Source organism: Petromyzon marinus, chromosome 34 (genome assembly GCF_048934315.1).
Source record: "Petromyzon marinus isolate PM22_M1 ecotype Great Lakes invasive population chromosome 34, UKy_Petmar_22M1.pri1.0, whole genome shotgun sequence".
In the NCBI taxonomy this organism is placed as follows: domain Eukaryota; kingdom Metazoa; phylum Chordata; class Hyperoartia; order Petromyzontiformes; family Petromyzontidae; genus Petromyzon; species Petromyzon marinus.
In genome coordinates this window covers 4,477,881-4,505,009 of record NC_133700.1, presented here as the reverse complement: position 1 = coordinate 4,505,009, position 27,129 = coordinate 4,477,881, and the positions used below count along the sequence as shown (strand labels likewise).

The 27,129-nt window shown below is 51.7% G+C and overlaps 1 protein-coding gene across 1 annotated transcript in view; it reads left to right on the top strand.

The window, feature by feature from the left end:
- The window catches only part of LOC116948618 (inactive dipeptidyl peptidase 10-like), a 681,203-nt gene that overhangs the window by 632,065 nt on the left and 22,009 nt on the right, over positions 1-27,129 (top strand). Inside the window, exons 16-17 of the mRNA XM_032965456.2 lie at positions 11,667-11,785; positions 15,091-15,138. Coding sequence (XP_032821347.1) covers positions 11,667-11,785; positions 15,091-15,138 — 167 coding nt within the window. The remainder of the gene's footprint in view (positions 1-11,666; positions 11,786-15,090; positions 15,139-27,129) is intronic.

Below are 27,129 nucleotides of genomic sequence, written 5' to 3'. Positions count from 1 at the left end.
TCATAAGATACGCTCCATCTGCTTGGTGGGCGTTAGAGATGTCGTGAGGTCGTAGGAAACGAGCAGGCTATTGTGTCCTGGCATCATGGCCCAATTTTTGCCGAATTCGAAACATTACAGCCCGCTATCATACAACAATCATCGCCCCTTACTGGCAGACTAACACCCGATTGCAGGCCATGTGCCGGGTCGCCGTGTGCCCTGCATGACAGCTGCCAATGGGGGTCACCGTTGAAAATGCGTTGAGGTGACTCGCGCAATGGAAGTCGCTCATCACGTGTGAGACGCACGAAGGGCGCTCTATCAAAAACAAATGTGTTATTGTTCGTCTCAAAAAATGTGGTCTCTGTAATTTTATTCACAACGACAGAGGACATAAACCAGAGTGATTGTAAAGAGCACGGTGATGGAGTAAAATATAGCAGCTTGTATCAAGAATTGAATATTACTCATCATGAAAAATTGTATCTCATTTGTACAGACTTGCTCACACAATTGCCAATTGATTTGTACATTTGGTGATCATAATTGCCGCGAAAGTAGGGGAGATGAGCCATTTATGATTCATTAATTAAAATATATATGCCCATGAATTTTAGTTGTACAGAAAAGCCAATTCATTTCTGAGTTTTTTCTGAATATAACAGTCCAGAAAAGTGTCGGACTGAATCAAAATTTCCAGACATTTATTACGTTTTTAAATGCCATGTAATCTGTCTCGTTGAGTCACAAGTTTACGGGTGAAATTGATGGCTCAGTGTAAGTGTAACTTTGGGTGTTTATTTGCAATATTTGCAACGACCTTTCAGTGGCGTGAGTTCACGCTGGATTTTGCCGGCATCAAATTGAAATTCCGCTCGAGCTTCTCGTTTGGAGACAAACATTAAATCGCGTCGCGCGCATAAAGGGTGTACTGTGGAGTGAGGTTCGCGCTGAGACGAGGCTTCAATTTCCCTCCAAGCCACCCGCTCCCCCCCAGCGTCACGTTCCAGGGGAATTGTACAAAGAAAAAAAAGTGGTCAGGAATTTTGGAACACAGGACAACTCTGAAATAAAAATTACGTCAAATTATCGGGCTCCATGTTGACTTGGAAGGCTCATTCAGAGCTTCGTAAGACCACGTGCCTTTTACTTTTGGACTCGGGTCTTTTTGGGTTGGTGTCCACGTCTTTGTTCAGCGTGATTTTTGTCCGACGGTTCGCTCCCCGCTGCTGGTCTGGAGGAACCAAATTGGGTGTCGGGATTCCTGTAATTTTTTCGGGAGCGAAACGTCGGACATCGTGCCGAACGACACGCAGCGTCGGAGAGATGTGCACCACGACGGCGGAATGAGACTACGCGGTACCTTTTGGTCACTGTACAAACATGCTCACCCTATTCGCATCCGGGAATTTACCAGCGGCAACCGATGATCGCCCACGCCATTGCAATCATCGCGTCGACTACGAAAGTGGGGAAAGGTGACTGGCAAAACTATGTGGGAAGGAACGCACCTGTGTACGCGTGCATTTTTGAAGCTCTTTCGCGCCGCACGTAGCCAATCGTGCTAATCGGAGGCGCGGGGGGGAGGACGGCAAACTAAACACGAGGAGCGGTTCTAAAGAAATTAATTTTCGACGTAAGTGCTTTAAAAGGGCATGAAGGGAGCGTTTAGATGCTTGACGCCTCCGAGATCTTTCTGAGCAGTTTGTCCAGCGTTGTTTTTTTTTCCGCGCTTCCCACCACTGGCATAGCACGCCCTCCCCCTCTCCCCCACTTCCCCCCTCTTCCCCCCCCCCCCACCCCACATGTTCACGTAAAAACGTTCCAGCAAGAAGCATGGTGTTCACATTTTTGGCCATATTCATTAAAAGTGAGATTTTTTTTTGTATCATTTTATTTAAAGTATATATATAAAAAGTAATAAAACTCGCCTTTATATTTCTGGCTTACAGCGTTTGCATTATGGTTATGAGATTTCGTATGAAAAATCTAATTACGCCCTGAGCCTCCTGTGCTTGCCGCGCGTGCTCCATTGTCTGGAGGGTGTGAAAGAGAATATAACTAATAAAGCGCTGTAATAATATTGGGCTTATACATATCTGCCGTGCGTTTCTGTGCAGTGAAATCGTGAAAGGTTTTTTTTTTTATATAAAAAATTTTTATCCGAGCCCGGCTCTGCTGTGTATTGGGCTGGAACGAGGCTGGCTTTAGGTAATCAGCCTTTTTATAATGCGTCCGCGCGCGACACGCGTTGCCGCAATTTACTGCGATAAGAATCGCCACATTAGAAAATGTTTAAGCTTTCGCACCTATTAAAAAAAAATTAAGTTCCTCCTCTCCATTTCCTTGCGAGAGTCTTTTGTTGCTTGTTTGTTTCGTTTAGCCTGGCCATGAGACGACGAGAACGAGTCTGAGCTCGCCTCGCGTTTCCTTCGACACGTCACAAGAATTATACGATAACGCGCGTTACGGCGAAGCAACACGGCGCAAAACAAAAGGCAAAGAGGCAACTGTGAAGGGGCAGCCATGGGCTGAATTTGGACACCTTTTATTAATTCATCTTCAGTAGTTTACAATTAAGATAAAAAAAAAATATTTAGCAATTGTATGCACCCGCGATTCCTAACGTGAGGGGCAAAGCGAACTCCCCCTCCTCCCCCCTCCCAAAATATGAAAGTAAAACGTCGCCTATGGGTGCAGCCCTGCAATTGCTTTGCTAGTGTAGCTGCTGGCGGATGGGGGTGGGGGTCTCCTCCTCCACTAAGAGAGAGCTCTGGGAGAGACCCTCTAGGGAGGGTTGTTTTGGCCTACTTTTTCAAGGCGGGTAGATTATGTTTGAAGGGGTGGGAGTACCCACACTCGATCCCACCGTACGCGACCAGCCGATCGACTTGACTGCGGTTCTGCCCATTCATGCTGCTGGGTGGGCAGGGCTGGGAGGATTTAAGAAACTTGCATCCATTGTGCCTGTCGTTTGAGAAGGATCGGGATTCATAGACGGACCAGCAGTTTGAAGAATGATCTATAATACGAGAAGCGTCAGGCATATGAAAGTGTTTTGGAGTTTTTTGAAGGATCGGTCCGTGGAAATGAGAGAGTATTGGGAGCACCCGCTCCGACGACGTGCTTCAGTCGGCTCAGCAATGCGTGGCGAGTCCAGCCCAGCCACCTCCCCCGCAGAGCTGGCTGGGAAGATTGCTGTCAGCCGCCGCTCATCTCTTCGAGCGAATAACGGCTGCGACTTCCACTGGACGCCACGACACGCTTCCCGCCGCTGTCATGACCGAGGTGACTGGTGCGCTGGACCTTCCCGCCATTTCGGTGGCTGCAGCCGCGCTCCACCCGTTCTCCATTTCGGGCGATCGGCCCGCGCCGCAGCAGCAGCCAAGGTTGAAGACGCTTCCAAGTTCCGACGGCTGCCACCGGTGCGTCAGTTCACTGCTGCAGGAGGAGATTGGATGGCTTTTTGTCGTCGATTCGAGGCCGCCTACATCTCGGTGGGATGGACATCCCGGGAGGCGTTTCAAGCTCTCCACACAGACCTCAATGACGTCTCGTTAGCTGCTTTTTTCGCTATCACCGAGTCAGATAGAGCGACCTTTTTGATCCCCCATCTCATGCTCGGAGAAGATTCAGGCTGCACCGACGAGGAGAGAACGAGACGCCGCTGGCTTATCGCAGTGCCTTCCTCGCCTTGGGGCTCGCTGCCTTCCCTCGCATGGACAGAGTCGCCTTGGATTCCCTCGCCTTGGAACGGCTTCTCTCCTTGGCTCGGGAGTTGAGGGTCACCCTCGCGGTGGCAGAGGAAGACAACCTGACTTCTCTGCAGGTGGCCCGCGGCATTGAAGCACACCTCAACCTTAAGGACTAGCCGGCGGTGGCGGCCAGCTCAATGGAGCCAGCCAGGGATGAGCGGGCGTGTGCCTTTTTTGCCCGGGGATCGGGGGGAAGGAGCGCTAGCCTGCGGCCATCGGCACGGGAATGGCACCCCAAGCTGAGCCAGGAGCCGCCTGGAGCATTCTTACCGTACCTGCTATAGGTGCGACTGCCCGGGCCACATCGCCGTCGACTGCCGCCAGGGGACCGGTGGGTTCTCGTCGCCTCCATCATCCAGCTTCAATGCCTCCTCCTCCCGGACTAGACAGGCGAGTCCGGACGCATCAGACACATGGCCGTTTTTGTCCCATCATCCATCTAGCATAGGTCGCGTGCGGACTCATCCTGTGAAGTCTCATCCCGTCGCGACTCATACACAGGGTGCGGGGTCATTATCGTGTTGGCCGTGCGGCATCGAACAGTGGAACGCACTGGCTCATCGCGTAGTGGGCGCCGCGGCGGGTTCTTCAACAATTATGGGATTAATCCAGGGGATCCAGGTTCATCTGTTGATAGACACAGAGGCCATTGCGACTATGGTCTCCGAGGCTGTGTTTCATACGTTGCCTTCGTCGTCCGATCGTCTTGCCCCCATGGAGAGCGCTTACGTGGGGGCTAATGGGGGGAGTCTGGGCATTATGGGTCAGATGGTGGCCTCTGTGCAAATTGTAGAAATCTCTTTGGAAGGACATTTGTTGGTTTCATGGATGTTGGCCGTGCCCTGTTTGCTGGGCACCGATTTTCTAGGCAGGATGCCCTTGAAAATTCTCAACGACCAGGGGTGTATTGAAATGCCATCGAGTAAGCGATTGCTGTTTCTGAACTCCCCCGGTCGACAACCATCACAGAACGCTGTCATTCAAGCGATAGCGAACCAAACCGTTAAAGTGCCTCCGAGTTTCCAAATGCTCGTACCGCTGTGATTGCGCAAAGAGTTGCCTTCAACAGGCCCAGAGGAGGGTATCCTTCTAACCCCTTCAAACGCCATGTCGCAATCTCCTTCCCTGGCGGGGGCTATGACTATTGTATCCACCGAGCGGATACCATTCCTACAAGTACTTAATGCGGGGACATACACCGGTTGTGATTCAGGTGGGCACTGTCCTGGCGCACGCCTTGGCGGCCCGGTGTTTTGATAATACAGAGCCAGCCCCTAGTTTCGCGGGAAGCGTTGGTAAACCTGATGAGCCGGATTCCGCATGGTTGGAATCTCTATGCTCCGAGAACCCTGCACTGACGGAGGTTCAGCGAGCTCAGCTGCGCTGGCTCTTATGCGATTTTGCCGATGTCTTTAGCACCAGCAAATTTGATATTGGGCGCACTCCTCTCCTCCAACATCATATCAATACGGGCGACTCGCCCCCAATTCGGATTAATTCCCACAGACTTAGCCCCGCGGAGAAGGAAAAAGTATGCCAGGCTGTGGATGAGATGCTAGCAGCAGATATTATTTCCCCGTCAAATAGCCCTTGGGGGGCGCCCATAGTCCTAGTGACATAACGTGATGGTAACTTACGATTTTGCGTTGATTTCCGCAAATTGAATAAGATATCGGTGGCGGATGCATATCCCCTCCCTCGTATGGATGACTTGCTAGATGCATTATCGGCTGTTCAGTTTTTTCGACACTTTATTTAATTTACTGTTTGGGTTTTGGCAATTGCCCCTCGATGTCGAATCCAAACCAAAAACCGCTATTTGCATGCCGCAGGGCCTCTACCACAATTGCCTTCCGATGGGATTGAATTCGGCGCCAGCCACCTTTCAGCAATTAATGGAATTGGTCCTAGCAGGATTGCAATGGGATTCTTGCCTCATTTATTTGCACGACGTCATCGTTTTTGACAGTACCTTTGACGAACATTAACAGCACTTGCGTTCGATCTTTGAAAGAGTACGTGCAGCTAAGTTGAAATTTCAACCTCCGAAATGTCATTTGCTTCAGACATCGGTTAAATACTTGGGCCATAGAGTCAGTGCAGCCAGTGTTGCCACGGATCCGGAGAAAACCGTGTTAGTGCACACATGGCAGGTGCCCAAGTTGGTGGCAGAAGTACACAGTTTCGTCAGATTCACTTCATACTCTCGGCATTTTGTCAGGGATTTTGCCACTATTGCTAAACTACTGCACGCCCTCACGGCCAAGGGCCAGAAATTTCGGTGGGAAAAGGCTGAGGAGGATTCCTTCCTCGCTCTTTGCCAATGCCCCTCTGCTCGTATAGCCTGATTTTACCAGGCCTTTCATATTGGATACGGACGCGAGCAATACGGGCATTGGGGCAGTCCTTTCCCAGCTTGTCGAGGGCACAGAGAGGGTAGTGGTTTACGGCAGTCGAGTCTTGTCTCCTGCTGAACAGCGCTATTGCGTCACGTGCAGGGAGTTACTGGCCATGGTCCATTTCATCCAACTTTATCGTCCGTATTTGTACTATGTCGTCCGCACGGACCATGCGGCCCTCCAGTACTCTGTGCGCATCGACCAGCCGTCCGGGCAGTTGTTCCGATGGCTTGAAATCCTCCAGGGATTTTCATTTACGGTGGTGTACAGGAAAGGCACTCGGCACGTCAACGCTAACGCATTGTCCCGCTTGCCGCCCCATGTAGCGTGCACGTTTGCTTCGGGGACGTCGAGATGTAAGCCCTCGGAAGAGGGTACGCCCGTGGTGCTTGCGGCGGCCGGGACAACGCGGGTTGAAGGTGCTCAGTCACCACGTGATTCTGTCTTGAATCTTGACCACGATGCGTGGGCTACCCTACAGGTTGATGACGCCTCACTCTTGAGATTGCGTCATCGTGCTTCTCGTGGTCCAGGCCCCGGGGGTCACCCATCCAATGTACTACACGAGACGAGGGACTCCTCATGTGGTAGGAAGGGGAGTCCTAGCGTTATTCTTTGGTCGTAACCATGGTCCTTAGGGGAAAACTAGCTAAAGATATACACGAACAATTGATGCACCTGAGCGTTCATAAAAGGTTAGCGCCACTAAAAAAGGACTTTTACTGACCTAGCATGGAAACCGATGTACTCCTCCTGATAAAAGTTTGTGCTGCTTGTGCACGTCAGAAATCTCCTGCCCTGCGACCGCACAGTCTATTGTTGTGTCACTGGTGAATGAATTGTTGGCCCTTGACATTTTGGGGCCCTTTTCCGGTCTCCCAGAGAGGACACAAGTACCTACTTGTTGGGGTTGAATATCTGACCCATTGGCCTATGGCCTGGCTTCCGGCTGACCAATCAGCCGCATCCAAAGCCGACGCCTTTTTATGGTTATGTTCTTGATAAGGGGGCCCCTGAGCAACTCTTCATGGATCAGGGCAGGAATTTATCCTCTAAGTTGCTCCAGGAGGTGTGCGATTCTCTGGGTACGTGGAAATCATGTGCCTCACCGTATCATCCACAAACGGATGGGATGGTCGAGCAGATGCACAGGAAACTTAATTCCATGCTATGACAGAAAGTGACCATGGGCCAGTCGGACTGGGATCTTCACATTCCAAGGGTCCTCGCTGCTTACAGGCTAGCTCCTCATGTCTCAACGGGATTCTCACCGTTCTATTTGATGTATCGGAGAGAGCCCAAACCCCCGGTGCAGGTTCAGATGGGCTTGTGCCCTTGTTGGAAGGGGTCGGTGGTGCCAGACCCAATGTCACTAACACTTGAGCAGCTGCGGTTGGCCCGCGAGGCTGCTAGGAGCAACTCGGCCCGCACGCAGGCAGGAAACGAGTGGCTGTGGGTACAAGCAGGTCCAGGGGTGCCTTGGCAAAACGGTGACATGGCGTTGTTGCACTGCCCTCAAGAGCTCGTAGGCACATCCCCAAAACTGTACCGTCCTTGGCAAGGACCGGTCGAGGTTGGGCCAGCGGTGCTGGTTCGTGCATCCGTCGTGGTTAAAAAGATATGTCTCGCCCGGTCCTGTCGATTCATCCCCACATCTCTTGCGGCCAATGTCTGATGTGTCCGGCGCGCTGACCGCCATGGCTGAGGAAACGGGACGTGAGGGGAATTGTTCTGTAATGCCTACAGGACCGGAGCACCTAACGTCCATGGATGGAGCGATGAGGACTCCTGCAGCGGACCATTCTTCACACCGGAGCGAAACCAACTCTACCCGTGGGGACGGTCCTGCCACACGCACTCGCTCACAACGCGTTACTTTTCGTTAATAGGACGGATTGTTCACGCCATCACATTACGCTAGATACTGTTTATTGTTGTTATTTCGTTGCCCCTTCCGCGGTCACTGCTTACGATTATGTTAGTTTTAATGGGTCGGTCACAGCACATGTGCGCACGCTCGCATAGATTTGACAGCCGGGACGGCTGCGTCTTTATTCACGGGGGGGGGGGGATTATGTAGAGGAGAAATATACATGGTGCGCGCTGTTAAGTGGGTGCAACTGAGGTCGAATGGATGTGTGCATTGCAACATGATGTTTGCACCAACAAACCACCAGTAACTAAGGGGAGAAGCGGGTAAAACTGAGGTCGAACAGGTGTGCGCGTGGGAACATGGGGTTGGCGCTGTGGAGACGGGAGATGAGGGTGATGATCAGGATTATCGAGGGCAAGGGGCGCCGGGCAGATGGCAGCTTAAGTGGGAGCACGTGGGGACTCAGAATTAGTAGGGATATATACTGTAAGGGGAGTGTGCGTAAGCGGAGGGTTGAGTTTCCCGGGAACGAAGTGTGAAGACATCTCGCCGCTGCCGGTCAAGCCATCAACGGGACCTCAACCCTCACGCCGTTGCCGGACGGGTGTTGGCTGAACCCGCTGCCCTGGACAGACGGGTGAGCGGTTCTAAGGGAGCGTAGGTGAGGGCAGCGGTGGAGATGCAGAGTCGCTGAGTGCGGAGCTGCCGTGTGCAGAGTCGCAGAGTGCGGAGCTGCTGTGTGCGGAGTCGCTGAGTGCGGAGCTGCTGTGTGCGGAGTCGCTGAGTGCGGCGCTGCTGTGTGCAGAGTTGCTGAGTGCAGAGCTGCTGTGTGCAGAGTTGCTGAGTATGGAGCTGCTGTGTGCAGAGTCGCTGAGTGCGGAGCTGCTGAGTGCAGAGTCGCTGAGTGTGGAGCTGCTGTGTGCAGAGTCGCTGAGTGCGGAGATGCTGTGTGCAGAGTCGCTGAGTGTGGAGCTGCTGTGTGCGAAGTCGCTGAGTGCGGAGCTGCTGAATGCAGAGTCGCTGAGTGTGGAGCTGCTGTGCGCGGAGTCGCTGAGTGCGGAGATGCTGAATGCAGAGTCGCTGAGTGTGGAGCTGCTGTGTGTGGAGTCGCTGAGTGTGGAGCTGCTGTGTGCAGAGTCGCTGAGTGTGGAGCTGCTGTGTGTGGAGTCGCTGAGTGTGGAGCTGCTGTGTGCAGAGTCGCTGAGTGTGGAGCTGCTGTGCGCGGAGTCGCTGAGTGCGGAGCTGCTGAGTGCAGAGTCGCTGAGTGTGGAGCTGCTGTGTGCAGAGTCACTGAGTGTGGAGCTGCTGAGTGCAGAGTCGCTGAGTGTGGAGCTGCTGTGTGCAGAGTCGCTGAGTGTGGAGCTGCTGTGTGCAGAGTCGCTGAGTGCAGAATAAGTGCGGGGAGAAGTCAAGTGTTTGTGACCTTACAGATAGTTATAGGAGTGCCTACACCTGGCGCGAGAACAGGTGAAATAAAGTGTAAGCAGGTGACTTGTTACAACGTGTCGGTGTGAGTAATTTAACAAGACACTACACAAGTGTTGCACAGTACTCACACGCCATAGATCACTCCCCCAGGCAGAGCACAGTCTTACTCTGGCAGCGGTTGGGGTGGGAGGAGGGAGGAGGGCAGCCTCGGAAGAGTCATAGGTATGGGATTGTTAAGTTTGTCAGATTTTTAAAAAAAAAATTCTGAATGACTAAATGAAATCCACAGACTTAGGACTTTTGATTAATATTCCACAGGCTGTCAGCAGCCCCAGACTTATAGGAAAAATGCTGACTAGAAGTAACACTGGCCCCGTGCCTTCCCTACATTTCACAATCTTTGAGCGGCTCTGGACCAAACTGCCAAAAGGCCATCCTCTCCACGCCGATGGAAGCTTCGCGTGCTGAAGACGGGAGCGTGCAGTGCACGGTGTGCGCGGCGTTCGCGGCGTTCGCGGCGCGCGCGTGCGTGCGTTCATGCGCGTGCGTTCGTTCATGGGAGCGCGTCCGTTCATGCGCGTGCGTTCGTTCATGGGAGCGCGTACGTTCGTGCGCGCGCTCGTTTTACGCCGGGATATTGGAGACCCTCCGCCCCGGCGTTTGCGCGACCCATCCAACGGCGGTGACATGGCAGGTAATTACCCATAATAGCTATGAGCTTAATTTTCCATTATTTCTCCGAGTGAGTTTATTAAATTCCACTACTTTATTGTGTAATGAGTCACCGGCAGAATTGCATGAGCGGCTCATTACGGAATTGAACGCGACAAGCGATGGGCGTGGGCGGTTGTGGGGGGATGTAGCCCCCCACTCCTCCCCCTCCCACCCCCCCGCCCCCCCGTTAAAGCGTTCCTGGTTTACATCCGACAAACGGTTCGCAAAGGGTAACAGCGCGACGCAGTGCCGTGCGCCTGCATATCTCTGTGACCCGTCCGGCACTCGTGCGCATCACAACCCAGCCACGTCGTTGGGACCGCCCCCCCCCCCCCCCCCCCCCGTCTCTGTCGAAAGATTTCCACTAGGCGATAAAGCCACTTTGTTGAGCTATCGTTTGTGGCCAGGTTGCTTCTGAAACAAAAACAAGTAAATTCCTCGGTGGGCTTTGCCCGGTCGGATTGAAAAATATATATTTTAGTTTTGAAAAATAAGAATAGGTTTTACCCTTTCTGGCAAAGGTGTTAAGATGTTCAAACGGCAAAGGGGAACCTTTTGCAAGGAATCAAGCGCTGCATTAACCGCACGTACTTGTGGTGAGCATGGAAACAAACATCCTCTGATGATATAAGAGCACGTTTAATAATATCAGAGGATGTTTGTATATTTTAAATGATTTGTTTACCTTCCCTATACTTTGCACTCCTATCGCGTTTTTGAATTGTTTGTTGTTGTAACGTTCTGACCCCGTGCCCCTACTGGACATCTCCTCCAGTGTAAATAACGATTCTGATTCTCTTCGTCTTTGTTTGTATAAGGTAAAGGCGCGGCCCTGCAATTGCTTGCTCACGCCACTGCTGGCGGGCAGGCCACCATTGGAGGGAACTCTTAGGAAGCTTGTCTGGAGCCATCCCCAGTGTCATCGTTTGACCATACTTCACCGTGCTGGTTCAGTGCGGACTGACAAAGGGTCATACGCCACTGATGTTAGCCGTATCCAGAAAATGAAACCACTTTGCCACCACTCTTCCAAAACTTACTTTTGTTTCGCGCTGCAGCCTTGGCAGCCTGCTGTTGATCCCTGGCCACGCTGTACATGAGTAGAGGATTGCACAATTTGGACGTTGCCAGCCCTTGCCTAGGTTAAGTTAGGAATTAGGGATCAGGCTTCATCGTCTGTCCCTTCTGTGTGGGGACGAAGCGTCACCCCTTCGGACACGCCTGGGTTTTCTCCGGGTGAACCGGTGTCCTCCTCCCACTTGCGTAAGCGCTCATGAGCTGCCTGAAAACACCTGAATGTGTCAGAGGTTAGCGGAGCCTGGGCAATTGTTGGTCACGCCAGCTCCTCGCCCCCTCGCCCGCTGCCTTCACGCTCGCCTGTGATTCCCCGGCGATTTGCGAGAGACGCGATCTGTGTACGCACAACGAAACGTTGCGCGCGATTGTTGCACGCGATCAGCCCGAGCCGTTTCTGTTTGCGTGTCGCGTGTCGTGTGGCGGCCGCGCTCCCCGCAGTGTGGACCTACAGGGCTCGTTCCACCGCAGCTGCGAGTCGTGCAACCTCGTGCCCAACTGCAGCTACTTCTCGGCCCTCATGAGCCCGGGCTGCGGCCATGTGATGCTGCACTGCCTGGGTACGTTACAGCACCGCTCCCCGGCCACCACCTCAACCCCTCGGGGCCGCGGTGCACAGCGCGCCGTCATACCGCGTTCCTTATTCACGACGTATGAGTGCTGCGCCGATTGCTCGATGCATATTTAATGATGAGCACTGGTACCGCGCGCGGACCCCGTTAGCGTTCGCCGCCCACTTTTGCCGTTTGTTTCGTGCGTTCTTTGACTTGGTGTTACGTGCGCGCGCGCGTGTGTGCGTGCGTGTGTTTGCACATGCGCGCGTGTGTGTTTGCACACGCGTTCGTGTTTATGCGGAGTGGTGGCGCGCTGCTTTAGCGCTGTGGAGGCGAGGGGGAGCCGTTCCCTGGCTCGCCGGAAGAAGGTGGTCCGAGAAAAATGTGCGCTCCACCTGTTTCCTCTGTATGGGATTGAGTGTTTCCCCCTCGCACGCGTGGGTTCTCTCCGCGTGCTCTGGTTTACTCCCACATGAAGGCAGGCGTTAATTGGCCAATCCTACGTCAATATGGAGAGGACTGCAAAGCTTGGGTAATTGTTGGCACCGACTCACCACGTGGCTGCCTTCCTTTTGTCTGTGGTTCCTCCTCGCGCCTCTGAGTCATTCTCTCTCTACGAGAGCGAGCGGATACCGTGTGGCGGCGCGTTAGAGGGAGGCATGCAAACTCCAAATGTGGCATCAGGGTCGGGATTGAAAGAGTTAAAACTTATCTCCGCCATGGCCAACATCGACAACGATACTGTAATTACTTTGGCTATCATCATTATCGTTATAAAAAAAAACGACATAAGTCGGGGAGAAAGGGTCCCACAGCACATAGCCGGATTATCGGTGCTCGAGGTACAACTGCGGATGGACGTGGCGTACCGTAATGGTCGTCAGTGTCAATGCCCGGTTGACATTCTACGGAAACTCATCGCAAGGGGTGGAGGCAGGGGGGGGGGAGATAAGGGCAGAATGTGAGCAGTGAGGGAGGGACGGAGAGGTCAGACTTCAGAGATAACAAAGGAGTAAAGGCTCGAATGTGAGACGCTTTCACTGACAGTGATTACAAAGGGGAAATTCACAGGAGAGAGTGGCAGGGGTTCGACAGTGGATACAATTATGCGGAGACTCATACTTATTAACCAGATTATAAAAAAAAAATTATAGTCACCTCTAAAACATCAATGCTTCTCTTTGGTTTTTTTTTTCAAACACATGATTAATTCATGGAGACGTGTCTTCAAATACAATTCTGAATAAGACAGCCCGGTTGGTTCATGAGGCTCATAATGGCCGTGTCAGACCACTGAGCCATAACCCACTGAGGTGCAGCCTTTTAATAATGGGCAGCCCCCGAGTGTTTAACACAAGGCTCTGGTACGCAGTGAGTTGATGGGCTCAGCCCGGTCACCAATGAATGCGTTCAAAAATTATTATTGAGAAATGTCTCCCCCTGCCCCCCCTCCCACTCACATTGTCAGCTAGCCCCAGCTCTTGAGGGATAAAATGTGTAAACGTATCAGATGTTGACATGTCACAAACCACTCCATAGATGCGTGACGGAATGATGTCCGCTATTGTGTGAGACCTTATTGAAGGGACGGCCAAAGATAGGTCTGTGGTGTTTAGTTTTCAGGGTTATTTAAAGCAAACAAACCCCAGACTGGCCTTGCCGTTTCCAGGTCTCATCCGAATGACGTAGCCTTTAGAGAAATGCTGCGAGGTTGACTGGTGGACCTCCTGGACATGTGAAAAAGAGCTTCTTGGCTCATCAGATTCCTCCAGTTTAAATAAGGATTCTGATTCTCATTTGTTTTAAACAAAGCCTCGACTGAATTATGTATGTGTTGAATTAACCACAATCCCATAAGGTCACACGTAATAAATGTTGGTAAAATATATTCTGCCTTGAATAGGCGTGACTGTTCATGGAGGGCTGTTGCCTACAGCGCCAAGAAACCTAGCAGCATTCATTTTAATAGGCCACACCCTGCTGATGAAACTCATGAAATTGAAACCAGAGGTGGCTGTGTCGCTCAACGGGTCACGGAACTGAGCCGTACACTGCTGTTTTTAGAAGCAGTTACGTGACATCATCTTCCAGGGGCCATTCTCTGACATTGGGGGGTCCACTGCTTGCTGCAGGGATCATAATTGGACAGTCCTTCTGACACACAAGGCCATCAGAGTGGAAGACCGCATGATCCCATACAGCTACTGACCCCCTTTGCAGGGCCGGATTAAGGTTCTTGTAGGCCCGAGGCACTTCTGTTTCGTAGGCCTTCAATTATAACTTTCTACAACTGGTGCTGCTGCTGCCCCATGTCACTACTACCGCCGCTGTCACTCCGCTTGTTTCACGCGGTACTTCGTCCAGCCGCTCGACAGACGTCGTTACTGACACGTTCATCATTTAGCCTGTGCTCCAATTGGATGGGAGCGCGCTGTGCGCCGCGGATGCTTTGTATCATCAAAATAAAATAAAAACACGGTCAAAATTTGTCTTTCCTAGGCCCTTTAGTTTTCGTAGGCCCTAGACACAGTGCCTATTGAATAACACAGCCCTGCCCGTGCGTGTGGCCTTCACGAAGGCCTCGTCCTTTGTTGGCGGTGCCCACCGTGCTGTCCTCGGGCGCGGCTCCCAGTGGGGCACAGTGAGGCCCAGCGCCCACCGCGCACTCCGCCGTGCTGCTGCTGCTGCTCCCAGCCTCTGGAGTACCCTGCCCAGAGTTGCTCGGGATTCGGAGACAAGGGCATAGTGGTGGAAACACCGCTGGATCGATGCGGGGTCACTGCCGCTCTCTCGCTTTCACTTCTCTCATGAACGCCTCTCTGCCTTCTTAGTTTTCCCTCCCCTTTGCCTATGATATTTCTTTGTGATGTACAGCCCCTTGAGTACCATGTATAAAAGGTGCTTTATATAAACGTAATTCATTATTATTATGACATACCACCGAGAGCACATTTGCAAATTAATTAGTGAGAAAGAGCCGAAAAGAAAACATCTACACGGATCCTGTGGTTGTATTCGTTTTAGTAAACAGCTGCGACTGGAAGGTGATGATCCAGAAAGCTGGCTGGCCGACGAAAAGGAAATGTTATTTTATTTGTTGGCGGTGCAACGGACAATTTTCATCGCGTGTATTTGTTTGCATGTGGCGCTTTGCATAAGAATGAACTGCTTCTTGTGTTCAGTTTGTTGTCCTTCCCCCGCACCTCCGATTAGCACGGTTGGCTAGGTACGGCGCAAAAGAAGTCCAGCGTACGTACACGAGGCCTTCCGTAACAAACGTCTCACCCAGCGTCTCTCCGCTCTGGTTGCAGGCCCGTCGGTGCCTCGCTTCACGGTGCACAGCCTCCTGGAGCCGCGTGGTAAACCAGCGCCTCTCTCACGCTGCCTCTCTCTATTGTTCACGCACAGAACAATAGCCCAGTGGTTAACTAGCGCTTTCTCACGCCGCCTCCCTGCATTGTTCACGCACAGAACAATAGCCCAGCGGTAACACAGTGTCACTCTCACACTGCCTTCCTCCATTGTTCACGCACAGAACAATAGCCCAGTGGTTAACCAGCGCCTCTCTCACGCCGCCTCCCTGCATTGTTCACGCACAGAACAATAGCCCAGTGGTAACACAGTGTCACTCTCACACTGCCTCCCTGCATAGTTCACGCACAGAACAATAGCCCAGTGGTTAACCAGCGCCTCTCTCACGCCGCCTCCCTCCATAGTTCACGCACAGAACAATAGCCCAGTGGTTAACCAGCGCCTCTCTCACGCCGCCTCCCTGCATTGTTCATGCACAGAACAATAGCCCAGTGGTAACACAGTGTCACTCTCACACTGCCTCCCTCCATTGTTCACGCACAGAACAATAGCCCAGTGGTTAACCAGCGTCACTCTCACGCTGCCTCCCTCCATTGTTCATGCACAGTGAGTGTGTGTGTGAGTGCGTGTGTGTGTGAGTATGTGTGAGTGTGTGTGAGTGCGTGTGAGTGTGTGTGAGTGCATGTGTGAGTGTGTGTGAGTGTGTGAGAGTGTGTGTGTGTGCATGTGTGAGTGTGTGAGTGTGTGAGAGTGTGTGTGTGTGTGCAAAACAACCCCCTACCTCCTCGCGGTGCCGGGCGGGCAACTCTATCGTTGACACTGCTGTGGGGGGAGGTCCAATTCCGATTGGCTCCTCCCCTCATGGCGTCTGTGTCCACCACAGTGGCTAAAACAGGGGCTCTGGACGGGTGCGAGGGGCTGGTAACCCCTCCACCTTCAATTAATTACCACTAAACTACGGATACAAAATGTAACTAATAAGCTTGTGCCGGAGGCCCCAGGGGGGACAGGCGTCTATGACATCTCCTGGCCAAACCCCAATTGGCGGAGCCAGGAGATTGAATCTCTACCCTCGGGGCTCCTCCAGAAACAACGAAAAGCCACTACGGATGGCCACGTGGAATGTTCGAACGCTCACTGCGGAGGAGAGGCTGCCACTCCTCGTCGGGAGCTGGACCGGTACCGCCTGGATCTCTGTGGCATTCAGGAGATCCAGTGGACCGGTTCTGGCTCCTGCCACCATGAGGGGTGGACAGTCCTCTACTCGGGGCAGCAGACTGCCAAACAACAGGGTGTGGCTCTTCTTTTGAACAAAAGAATGAAGGGGGCGTGGGAGCGTGGCGGTGAGGTGTGGGAAGCTGTAAGCCCCAGGCTACTTTGGGCTTGCCTTCCCATCAACCGGAGGCGAGGAGTGGTGGTCGTGGTTACTTATGCCCCCACCGAAGACGAACATCCGTGGAGGGATGCAGGCAAAGCCGATGAGTCAGATGCCGTCTATGACCTCCTGTCACAGGTGCTGGCTAAAGTGGCCCCTCGGGATAGAGTCATCATGTTGGGTGACTTCAATGCCCGAGTTGGTCATGATGCTGGCACCTGGTCTGGAGTGATTGGAGGGCATGGGCCAGTACAGCTCAATAACAACGGTAGGAGGCTGCTAGATTTTTGTGCAGCCCATGGGCTTGTAATTACCAACACGCTGTTCCGGCATCGGCGCATCCACACAATATCATGGATGCATGCCGGGTCCAAGCAAGAACATCTGCTGGACTACATAGTGACGGACCAGCAGATGCGAGTCCATGTCCTTGACACCAGGACCTACCGTGGAGCTGCTCTGCCCTCTGACCATCGACTAGTCATCTGTAAGATGCGCCTGCCATTCTTCCACTCCGGTGGTGGGTGTATACCCAGGACTCCATTCAAATCTAAAGTGGCCTGTTCTCAGTTTTCTGATGAAAGTTGCAAGCGAGAATTTCATCATCGCTTGCGGCTGGGGTTGGCATCATCCCCCACTCCTCCTGATGTCGAGGATAAATGGGCGAGGTTTAGGACTGTGACTCATGCAGCTGCAATGGCTGCTTTGGGTACGCGGTCCAGACCTCCCCAGATACCCTGGCTGACAGAGGCGGTGTTCAGGATGGTTGAGAAAAAGCAACAGGCCCACTGTCATCGGCTACAGAATCCCACGTCAGAGAATGAGGAGGCTTACCGCAGCCTTCGCTCGGAGGTTCGGAGAGCCTTGAGGTGCTGCAAGGATGGGTGGTGGTCGCGGGTTGCTGAGGAGATGGAGTCTGCCTCAGTGGCCCGTGATCACAAATCTCTATTTAACTCCATCAAAAAAGTAACCTGCAACACCACACCTATTACCATCATTAGGGGAAAAAACGGTGCTCCAATCTCTGACCCCCAGGAACAGGTTTGCAGATTTGCTGAGCATTTCTGTGAGGTCCTGGGGGAGGGGAAATCCCTCAGCCAGGAAAACATCGTGGCACAAAGTGGGGATGACGCTGCTGAGGCTGCGGTGCCTCAAATATTGGAAGAAGTCACCCACTGTGAGTGGCTGGCTGAGGTGCCATCTGTTGAGGAAGTACTGAAGGCGATCCGGAGTCTGATACCAGGAAAGGCACCGGGTAGAGACGATCTCCCAAGCGAAATGCTGAGGGAGGGTGGCGTTTGTGCACAGACTGCCCTATATGACATCATAACAACAATCTGGACCACTGGACGGGTTCCGCAGGATTGGAAGGATGCCCTGGTGGTCCCCCTCTTTAAGAAGGGGGACCGCACAGACTGTAACAACTACAGGGGCATCTCACTCCTCAGTGTGCCGGGAAAGGTCCTGGCAAGGATTATTCAACATCGCCTTGCCAGGCACGCTGAGGAGAGGCTTGCGGAGCCCCAATGCGGTTTCAGGAAAGGGCGGTCCTGCACAGATGCCATATTTTCTGTCCGTCTGCTACAGCAGAGGTGTAGGGAATTCCAGCAAGACCTACATCTCTGCTTTATTGACCTGGTCAAGGCCTATGTTACCATTAGTAGGCCTGGGCTCTGGGTTGTTCTTCGTGCTTTTGGAGTCCCTGACCCTCTGCTCACGATCATTAAGGACTTTCATGATGGTGAGCGGGCCTGGGTAAAACTACGTGGCCGGGAGTCAGAGCCATTCCCTGTACACCTTGGGGTGCGACAGGGATGTCCTCTGGCTCCCACATTATTTAACATCTATTTTCACCACGTAGTTCGTGAAGCCTTCAATAGCTGTACTGGGGGAATCTCCATATGGTACAGATATAATGGGAGGCTGATCGATGCCCGCGTGCGGTCAAGGGATGGCTCCCTCTTGCTCAACCACGTTATGTATGCTGATGATTTGGTAATAGCTGCTCATTCAGAGGTAGGAGTTGGAGACGCTGCTGCTGAGACTGGAGCGTGCCACTAAGAGATGGGGCCTTACGATCAGCCCCACCAAAACTAAGCACCTGCCTGGGTATTTTGTACCATCGGACACTCCACCCCCACAACTCCCAATCGGTGATGGGGCAGTTGTGGAAAGAGTGGAGAGTTTCCCATACCTGGGCAGTGTGCTTATGACCGGCTCCAGTTTAACAGCAGAGGTCTCACTCCGAATCAGTCGAGCGGCAATATATTTTCATCGGTTGCGTAACGCTGTGTGGAAGCTACCTGGTCTGTCGTTCCGCACGAAGCTTCAGGTCTTCTCGGCCACGGTCATTCCCTCCCTTCTCTACACTTGCGAAACATGGACCCCCCTAATGGAACATCTTCGCCGGTTAGAAACATTTAGGCTGGCCTGCCTATGATCCATCCTGGGTTTAACCAGACTGGATTGTGTGAGGAGCTCACAAATCCTTGAAAGATCTGGGCAAGGTCCTATCGGTGAGCTCCTCCGGCGGGCAAGGCTACGATGGCTGGGCCACCGCATGCCGAAACAGCTTTTGTTCGACCGGATCGAGGAGGCTAAACGGGCGCGGCACGGGCTAGAGAAGAGATGGAGTGATGTGGTACAGGAGGACGTGGAGCTGAGTGGACTTGCCGATGACTGGTACCAGCGGTGTCAAGATCGGCCTCTGTGCAGGAGTCTCGTGAAGGACGCTACTGGGCAGTTGGAGGTAGTCGCCCTCCAACAACAACGGAGGGCGGAGGAGCGACGCTCACAACAACGAGCGGAGCGCCGGGTGGCTAAAGCACAGCAGGTTGACACAGTAGGGGGCACAGGTGGTGCATCAGCCAGTCATCTCAGTCAGTTGACCCGTGGCACCTGGGTCTGCCCCGTGACCTCCTGCCAGTGGGCGTTCGACACTCCACGTGGCCTCAAGGTGCACATGGCCTGGCACAAGCGTCGTGTTGATGTCACCGCCACTTAGTGGCGAATGGCGGTTGTTGTTGTGAGTGCGTGTGAGTGTGTGTGTGAGTGTGTGTGCATGTGTGCGTGTGTGAGTGTGTGAGTGTATGTGAGTGTGTGTGTGTGAGAGTGTGTGTGTGAGTGTGTGTGAGTTTCTGTGTGAGTGTGTGTGAGTGCGTGTCAGTGTGTGTGAGTGTGTGTGAGTGCGTGTGTGTGTGTGAATGTGTGTGAGTGTGTGTGAGTGTGTGTGAGTGTGTGTGAGTGTGTGTGCGTGTGAGTGCGTGTGAGTGTGTGTGAGTGCGTGTGAGTGCGTGTGAGTGTGTGAGTGCGGGTGAGTGTGTGTGAGTGTGTGTGAGTGTGTGAGTGCGTGTGAGTGTTTGAGTGTGTGTGAGTGTGTGTGCGTGTGAGTGCGTGTGAGTGTGTGAGTGCGGGTGAGTGTGAGTGTGTGTGAGTGTGTGTGAGTGTGTGTGAGTGTGTGTGAGTGTGTGTGAGTGCGTGTGAGTGTGTGTGAGTGTATTTGAGTGCGTGTGAGTGCGTGTGAGTGTGTGTGAGTGCGTGTGAGTGTGTGTAAGTGTATTTGAGTGCGTGTGAGTGTGTGTGAGTGTGTGGAATTTATATGTGGGGAGTGGTGGTGTACCGGTTAGCACACTGCTCTACGAACCTGGCTTCCCGAGTTCGATTCCCGCTCACGGTAAACACCAGTGACGAATATCCGAACCGGTCCTGGGCCTCCCCTAGGTCGACTCAGCCTCAAATCAGTACCTGGTGAGATGTGTAAACATCGCCACTGGGGAGACAAAGTTTGCCGGGGTGGTGTTGTCCACCCACCCCCTCGTGTACCTTGTCGGCCTTCATAGGTGCTCGCTAACAGCACTTGCCCCAACCGTCTGTTTAGGCTAGACGGGGGATCTTTGTCTTTGGAATTAATGTTCTAGCCATGTTGAGCAAAGTGTGAGTGTTTGGAGTTTGTATGCCGTCCCTCTGTTCTGCTGTGTGTGAGTGATAGCGAGTTTGTAAGTGTGTGGGTGTGTGGAGTTCGTGGCAGTTTGTTAAGGCTATGCGGGGCATCCTCGTTTGGAGTTTGTATGTTCTCCCCCTTCTCTGCATGGGTATTGGCCAGTGGATGCTAAAGATTCCGTGACATTACTTGCAAGAGTGGGCCCATCATATGCCAGCGTCAGTATCCAAATTTTCCACATTTGGAAAATGACACCGAAAGTTACTCATTTGGGATCACGCAGCAGCAACAGCGACCTCGCCCCAATACTACGAAAACTTTGGCAGGACCCTCCTGAATTCAAGTTTTCAGACTCGGTTTTCAGACTGGGTAAACACGCGTCGTGAAACAATACGGAGCAAGAGCTATCCAACCCAAGTTTTCACTGCAGCCTGCGGGTAGCCAGATTAACATTGTCTCTATGAAATAATGAACTCAATTCAATCGATGCTACCATCCTGCCTTACAGTGTGTTCCGGAGGGGCTTCATACATCTCGGTTTGAGCAAAACATACAAATATGAAGAGAAGGAAAAGTAAAAAAACATCTTGGATTGCCAATCCTGGCCAGCTGACAAGCGTGAGCACTGCCGCGTGAGCAAGCACTTTTAAACGTAGCTGGGTAGCTGGGTGTAGTGGTTGCAGGCCAGTGACCCAGAACGGCGTGGGCAAGAGTTGGTGGTATCTGAGATGTTCACAAACCCATTGGGCATGTGAGGCGGCCAGGAAAATGAGGCACAGCAGGCGGGTTCTGTGAACCCTCTCTGTGGCAGGAAACGGTGGCTTGCCTCCGGGTTCTCCCGTTGTATTGCCACGTGCAACTGGCACGCCTAAACAGGAAGAACAACAATCTATCAAATCGGCCAAACACACAAAGCCAGGATCCTCCTCTTGAAGCCGTCCTTAGACTCGGTGAATATATTGTCCTTGGTGAAAAATAAATGACAACGACGACGACATCGCTGCTCCGATATATAATGGCTCTTGTAGGTTTTTGGGCCATAAATGTTGGTGGTGGGGATTTTTTATTGTTTGATGTCTTTTTTTTAGGGGAGGTGATATGGGAATGCAATTTTTCGTCACATTTCAACGTTAGCACCGCTCTCCGTGGTACTAACGTTGAAAAGTAAAAAGAAACCGCCACTTTTTCCGACAGTTACATGCTAATCCCTCACACTAACATTATGCTAATCTCACAGTTACATGCTAATTTCTGACTTTAACATCCTGCTAATCCAACCCATTAACACAGCTACTTCAATGCTAAATTATTCTGTTGATATGTAAACTCCTTCGTCAAGGCGCTCTGCTCCTCCCACCCAGCTTAAAAGACGCTGCCAAGCTTGGCCTTGTTCACTGAAGCGCTGTCTTCCTGACAGTTCTGTTTCTTCACCTGAGGAAGGCTACTTGTGTTGTGGCCGAAACGTCGTGAGAATTTTATTTTATTATGTTTTATTTTTATTATTTTATTGTTTCCCTTCTAAGTGACTTTACCGAAAGAACCAAGAATATGAATCCCTGCAGTCACGAAAGCTTTAAGTCGAAATTTAATATCAATGGAGTTAGTTTCCAGTATATTGATGTCGGAATTAGTTTCTTAAATTCCCCCCGGCCTCTTTTCATCCAGCAATATTTGTATTATTACGTTTCTTTACCCCGGGATAACCGCGCCGAGTCTCATGTCACCTTTTTCATTCAGGAGGGTCCATTAAAGTGGGTTATCGTCATCTCGTTGGGAATGTATAACAGCCAAATGCTCTATGGGTGCGATCTTGCTTCTAAATGTGGAAGGAAAAACCGTGAAGGAGAGATGTCTCTCACCGTGCCTCTGTCCACCCAGCAGTGTAAGCAGAACACCCACAGCGAGTTGATCAGCCGGTCACACGCGATGGGACTAAAACTATGAGCGATTCTTCTTTTTTTTTATTTGACCAGAAAAGGCCCGCTAAGCTATTTAGATATTTTTTTCAGCAGCGGCCTGGCCACAAATAATAGCTCAACAAAGTGGCTTATCGCGTGGAAATGTGTAGCAGACAAATACTCTAAACGCACGATGTTGTTTCTAAATTTGGAGGGGAAAATCGGAGGACCCGGGGAAAAATCCATGCGACTACGGGAAGAACGTGCAAACTCCAAATATACAGGCGTCGTGGTAGGAATCGAACCAACGACCTCCTGTATACCAGCAGAGGTAGTGAACACTGATATCGTGACAGCTGTCATATCGTGAAATTGTATTCCGTATTGTATCCTGGAAATTGATGTCACGGCAACCCTAGCGCTATGGGTTGTTATTCATTGTTTTATATTTTTGCGCTTGTACACACAGACAAGCCTCGCTGAGTCTCAAGGCCATTTTATATTCAGTAGGGCCCTGCCAAGTTTTCCCAGCAGTGGAAGCAACATTGCTCCTATGCGTGAAATCCCAAGTGAATAATTTTCAGGGTTTTTTTTTAATCATTGAGATGATTTTGGCTAGTAGCGGTCACATCCTGTCTGTTGGCATCTTTAATTCATGGCCCCACTTTGAAGCGCCATAATGATTATTTCCCCGGAGCGTGGCGGTGAGGAAGGGGGGGGGGCGAAGGGGAGGACGGTGGAGGAACAGGGATGGGGGAGGGGGCAGAGGCGACTGTCACTCAATCACCAAGCCCACGGGCAATTACCAGAAATTAGTATTTGTTTCCATCGCCTATTTACGTCTTAATTGCTTGACCCATGCTCCGATTATCGGGGCAAGATGATGCGATTTCATGCTCGACAAGAAATTATGCGTTCCCAGTGAGGCAAAAGCAATCGTGCTGCTGTTGTGGGGGGTGGGGGGGGCAAGGGGATGGGTGGCTGATCGCAGTCTTGGGTGTGGGTAAGCATCAGTGCCGGATTATCCTAAATGCTTTCAAGCTATCAATTCCGAACTAGATTTGAAGCTTTCGTGACTGCAGGAATTACTCTTTGGTTCTTTCGGTACAGTCACTTAGAAAGAAAATAAATTCAATAATAGAATACGTTTCGATTGCAACACAAGCAGTCGTCATCAGGTAGAACTGAATTTGAGAGACAAAACACAGACATGGAGACACATAGACGGACACACAAGCAGAGAGAGAGACAACACCGAGACACAGAGAGAGAGACACACAACATCGACACACAGAGACTATTAATTCCGATTCAGTGATTCTGCACTTGCTCTATTACTATAGTACTATACCGCCTTCAACTTTTATGGACGACTGGGTGTTTAACGTTAGCGATTTGTCGTATTATCTGGCTGTATGGCAAATAAAAAAATATACAATTACTTTACTATGCAAGTTGAAAATTGTGTTTTAATATTTGCTTTCTTTTTTTGTTAATTTATGGCCCCTTTATAACATATGCTGCAGGGCCCGCACGAGATTAACCCGGTACTGGTGAGCATGGCAGGGAATTGAGTCGCTCTCCTCCCCAGATCAACAGTCTACCCCCCCACCCCCACCCACCTCTGCAGGCAATATTACATGCGCAACTTGGGATGTAGATTTCAGACATTTCAAAAGATGTGTGTAATCATTAGGCGTTATTGTAGAGTGGCTTTCGACATGGGGGTGCAGCGTGTCGAACAATTAGGAAGGTGATTTGGGGAGAAATAATTTGTCCCGCTTTGGTGAAGAGGGAGAACCGCTCGTGAAATCCCACGGAGTCAGACGGAATTTCTATTTCATCAACACCTCACGGTGCATTCCATCATTATTTGTCAAAACCAATTACTTATTTTATAAATAAGCCAAATTGTCTTAACCTATAATTACCCAAAACATTACACCTCATGCGTATTACTATTGCCGTTGGAGCGCTGGCAGTGATTAGCAAATTACATTATGAACCCTTTCCGTATGAGTTTGATTCCCAGCCACAGCTAACATCGGCGGTGAGCGATATGTGAACCGATCCTGCACCCCCCCCCCCCCCGCTCACAACGCCACACGGACCAGCGTGTTGAAGTATGGTCAAACAACTCCTATGACTGACAGTGTGGTGATGTCTTTATTCAGCAGTGGGTTGACATTGTTAGAGACTTTATTTTCTAAGTATATATGTATTGACCGTGAGATTGCATCATTTGTTGAAATTGCCCACGTGTCACCATTTCGTTTCCATGCCTTTTGGAGGCGCGTTGCTTTAGCTGACATCTCGTTGCCAATACGAGGGCGGGCGGGCGGGCGGGCGGGCGAGCGGGCGGGCAGGCGGAGGCTATGCTGCACGTGGCCTGTAATCCGGCACCGTGAGCGCGAGGGTTGGTGGATCGAACAGCTGTCGCAAAATCGCCTTCCCCGTGGGCGTCGAGGTGCCATACTTGCCAGTGGAAGGCGGTGCGAGCGAAAATGTGGACTCTTACCTGTTCCTTCTGCATGGAATGGAGCGTCGCTCCCTTCGCGCGCGTGGTGGGTCTTCTCTGCGTACTCCGGGTTTCCTCCCACATTGTGAGCACGCATTAATTGGCCGTAAAAGAAAGTATCTAAACCTTAACAAACATAGAGGACCGCAGAGCTTGGGGATGTGTTTGTAGCGCCGGCTCATCGCGTGGCCGCCTTCCCGCTTGTCTGTGGTTCCTCCTGGCGCCTCCCGCTTCGTTCTCTCTCCGTGTTATCGTCGTCGCATCGCTCTGGGTGATAGTGGCCGTGCGTAGCTGGATATGGCACGCCGATGAGCACGGTTTTTTTTTTTGTTCTGGGCGAAAGCGGCCCTGGTGTCGCATTGTACCGCTGGCGGCTTGATGGCCTCTCTAGAAGGGGCCGCTCGCCGACACGGTGACCGGTATTTGCGAGCAAGTGAACCGTATCGTTGTGCTGCCAGAAACAGCCACCCCGAACCCAGCGCGGCACGAAGCGTGATGTTAATGAGCGATGACGAGCCGCGTGTGCAGAGTGCTCACATGAGATTATTCTTAATGGTGAGAACAGAAGTGGTATAGTCTAAGCTCAAAGGTGTACAGAGCTCAGCTTAAGCTCTGACAATCCCTCCCCCGTGCTTGTATATATATATAAGCAACACGTGCCTATATTACACTGGTGGGGGGTGGACAATGGGGAAACATCCGACACTACTTCGAATATAAGCACACGTGGCCTTGCTGCCAAGGGGGGGAGGTGCTTTGGCTCAGCTTTTACTCTCCCTGGTTTTGGCAAGGGAGGAGAGGCGGCCGGATGGCTCCAGAGACCGGCACGGTTGAGTTCACATCTGGGTGGCAGCCCAACCCACGTGAACACTGGGTGTGCGAGTGGAGCGAGCTGATGGTCTCAGCCCAGTGGCGAACGGCCGCACATACACACACACACAAATAAAATGTCGTTTTCATTTCGGTTGAGTGCTTGATCTGGCTCAATTCCAGCTCCGCTCATTAAAAAAAAAGCCAAATATATTTAGACTTAAAACTTTCGTGACTGCAGGCATTCACATTCTTGGTTCTTTCGGTAAAGTCACGTAGATAGAAAACAAAAATGTAAATTAAAAGCAAAAAACCCACGACGTTTCGATCGCAACACAAGCAGTCTTCACTCGAAGAAAGAAACCAAGAATATGAAAGCCAATTATATTCGTTGGACTGCCATGTGACAATCCCATAGCTGAGCTCGTGGGAGCATGCACCCCCCCCCCTACCCCCCGAACGTGTTCAGGAAAAAAAGGCCACTTGAATAATTTTCCAGAAGAAGGCTTCTGAAAGGTTGCTTCTGCATGCCATGCCCTGGCGCACGATGCAACACTGCTCCGTGAGGTTTCCGAATGGATTCTTTATCTCAGCATACGACGCAAATAGCATAAAGTTGTTGGGGTGGAAATACACTCCGTAGAATTCAAGACCAATTTAATCTGAGGCTCTCTCGCGAACTGGGCCTAGCCAGTGTCTTGAGTCACTTGGGTTATTAATGATGAAGTCGGCACTGCGTATGTGTGCGGTGCATCCCCGCATAATGTGATTAATGGGTCTCCCCCAATCCCAGGTTAGAAGCCGTCTCCCGACTTGGGCTGGAATCTGGCCCCATCGATCGTAAAAAAAAAACCTGCGGACAATCTACTGCTCATTACGGCGAAGTTCCCCTCCCGCTCAGGAAACTGCTAAGAAAGCTCCAGTAGTTACTCAGCGTACGGTTGGCTATAGCGGCGAAGCTGTGAATGTTACAAGCGAGGAGGGGGGGGGGGCATGCAAGGACAAAGCGGGGGGTGGTTGCGCACACGTGCGTATGGGTGTGGGTGGCGGCGGGGGCAGCACTTTGCGTCACGACACCCCGGCGACCTGGGTCTGATTAACAGCCACGGTGAACGTCCGTGGCGCCTCAACTTAATCTGATTTCCTGCATCGGCTGCAAAGCTCTCGTGCTTTATGATATATTTTGGGAGATTGGTAACTAACTCGGCGACAGTGACAGATGGACAAATTAACGTTATCTAATAATGACGACGCAGCGCCCCCTTCACGCCGAGGGGCTTCTTCAGAGCGCCTTACATCTCATCTCAAACATTTCAAAGGGCATCCCCAGTGGCAGCTGTCCCTGTGACGACAAAGTGGCTCGCTACCTGGCCTGCAAATGGGCACTAGTCTGCCGTCCCGAGAGACGACGATTGCTACTGTTTTGCGTGATCCCGATCGAGTAGGTTGCGCTGCTTCTGCATGCCATGCCCTCCGCTAATCGGCACATTTGGACGC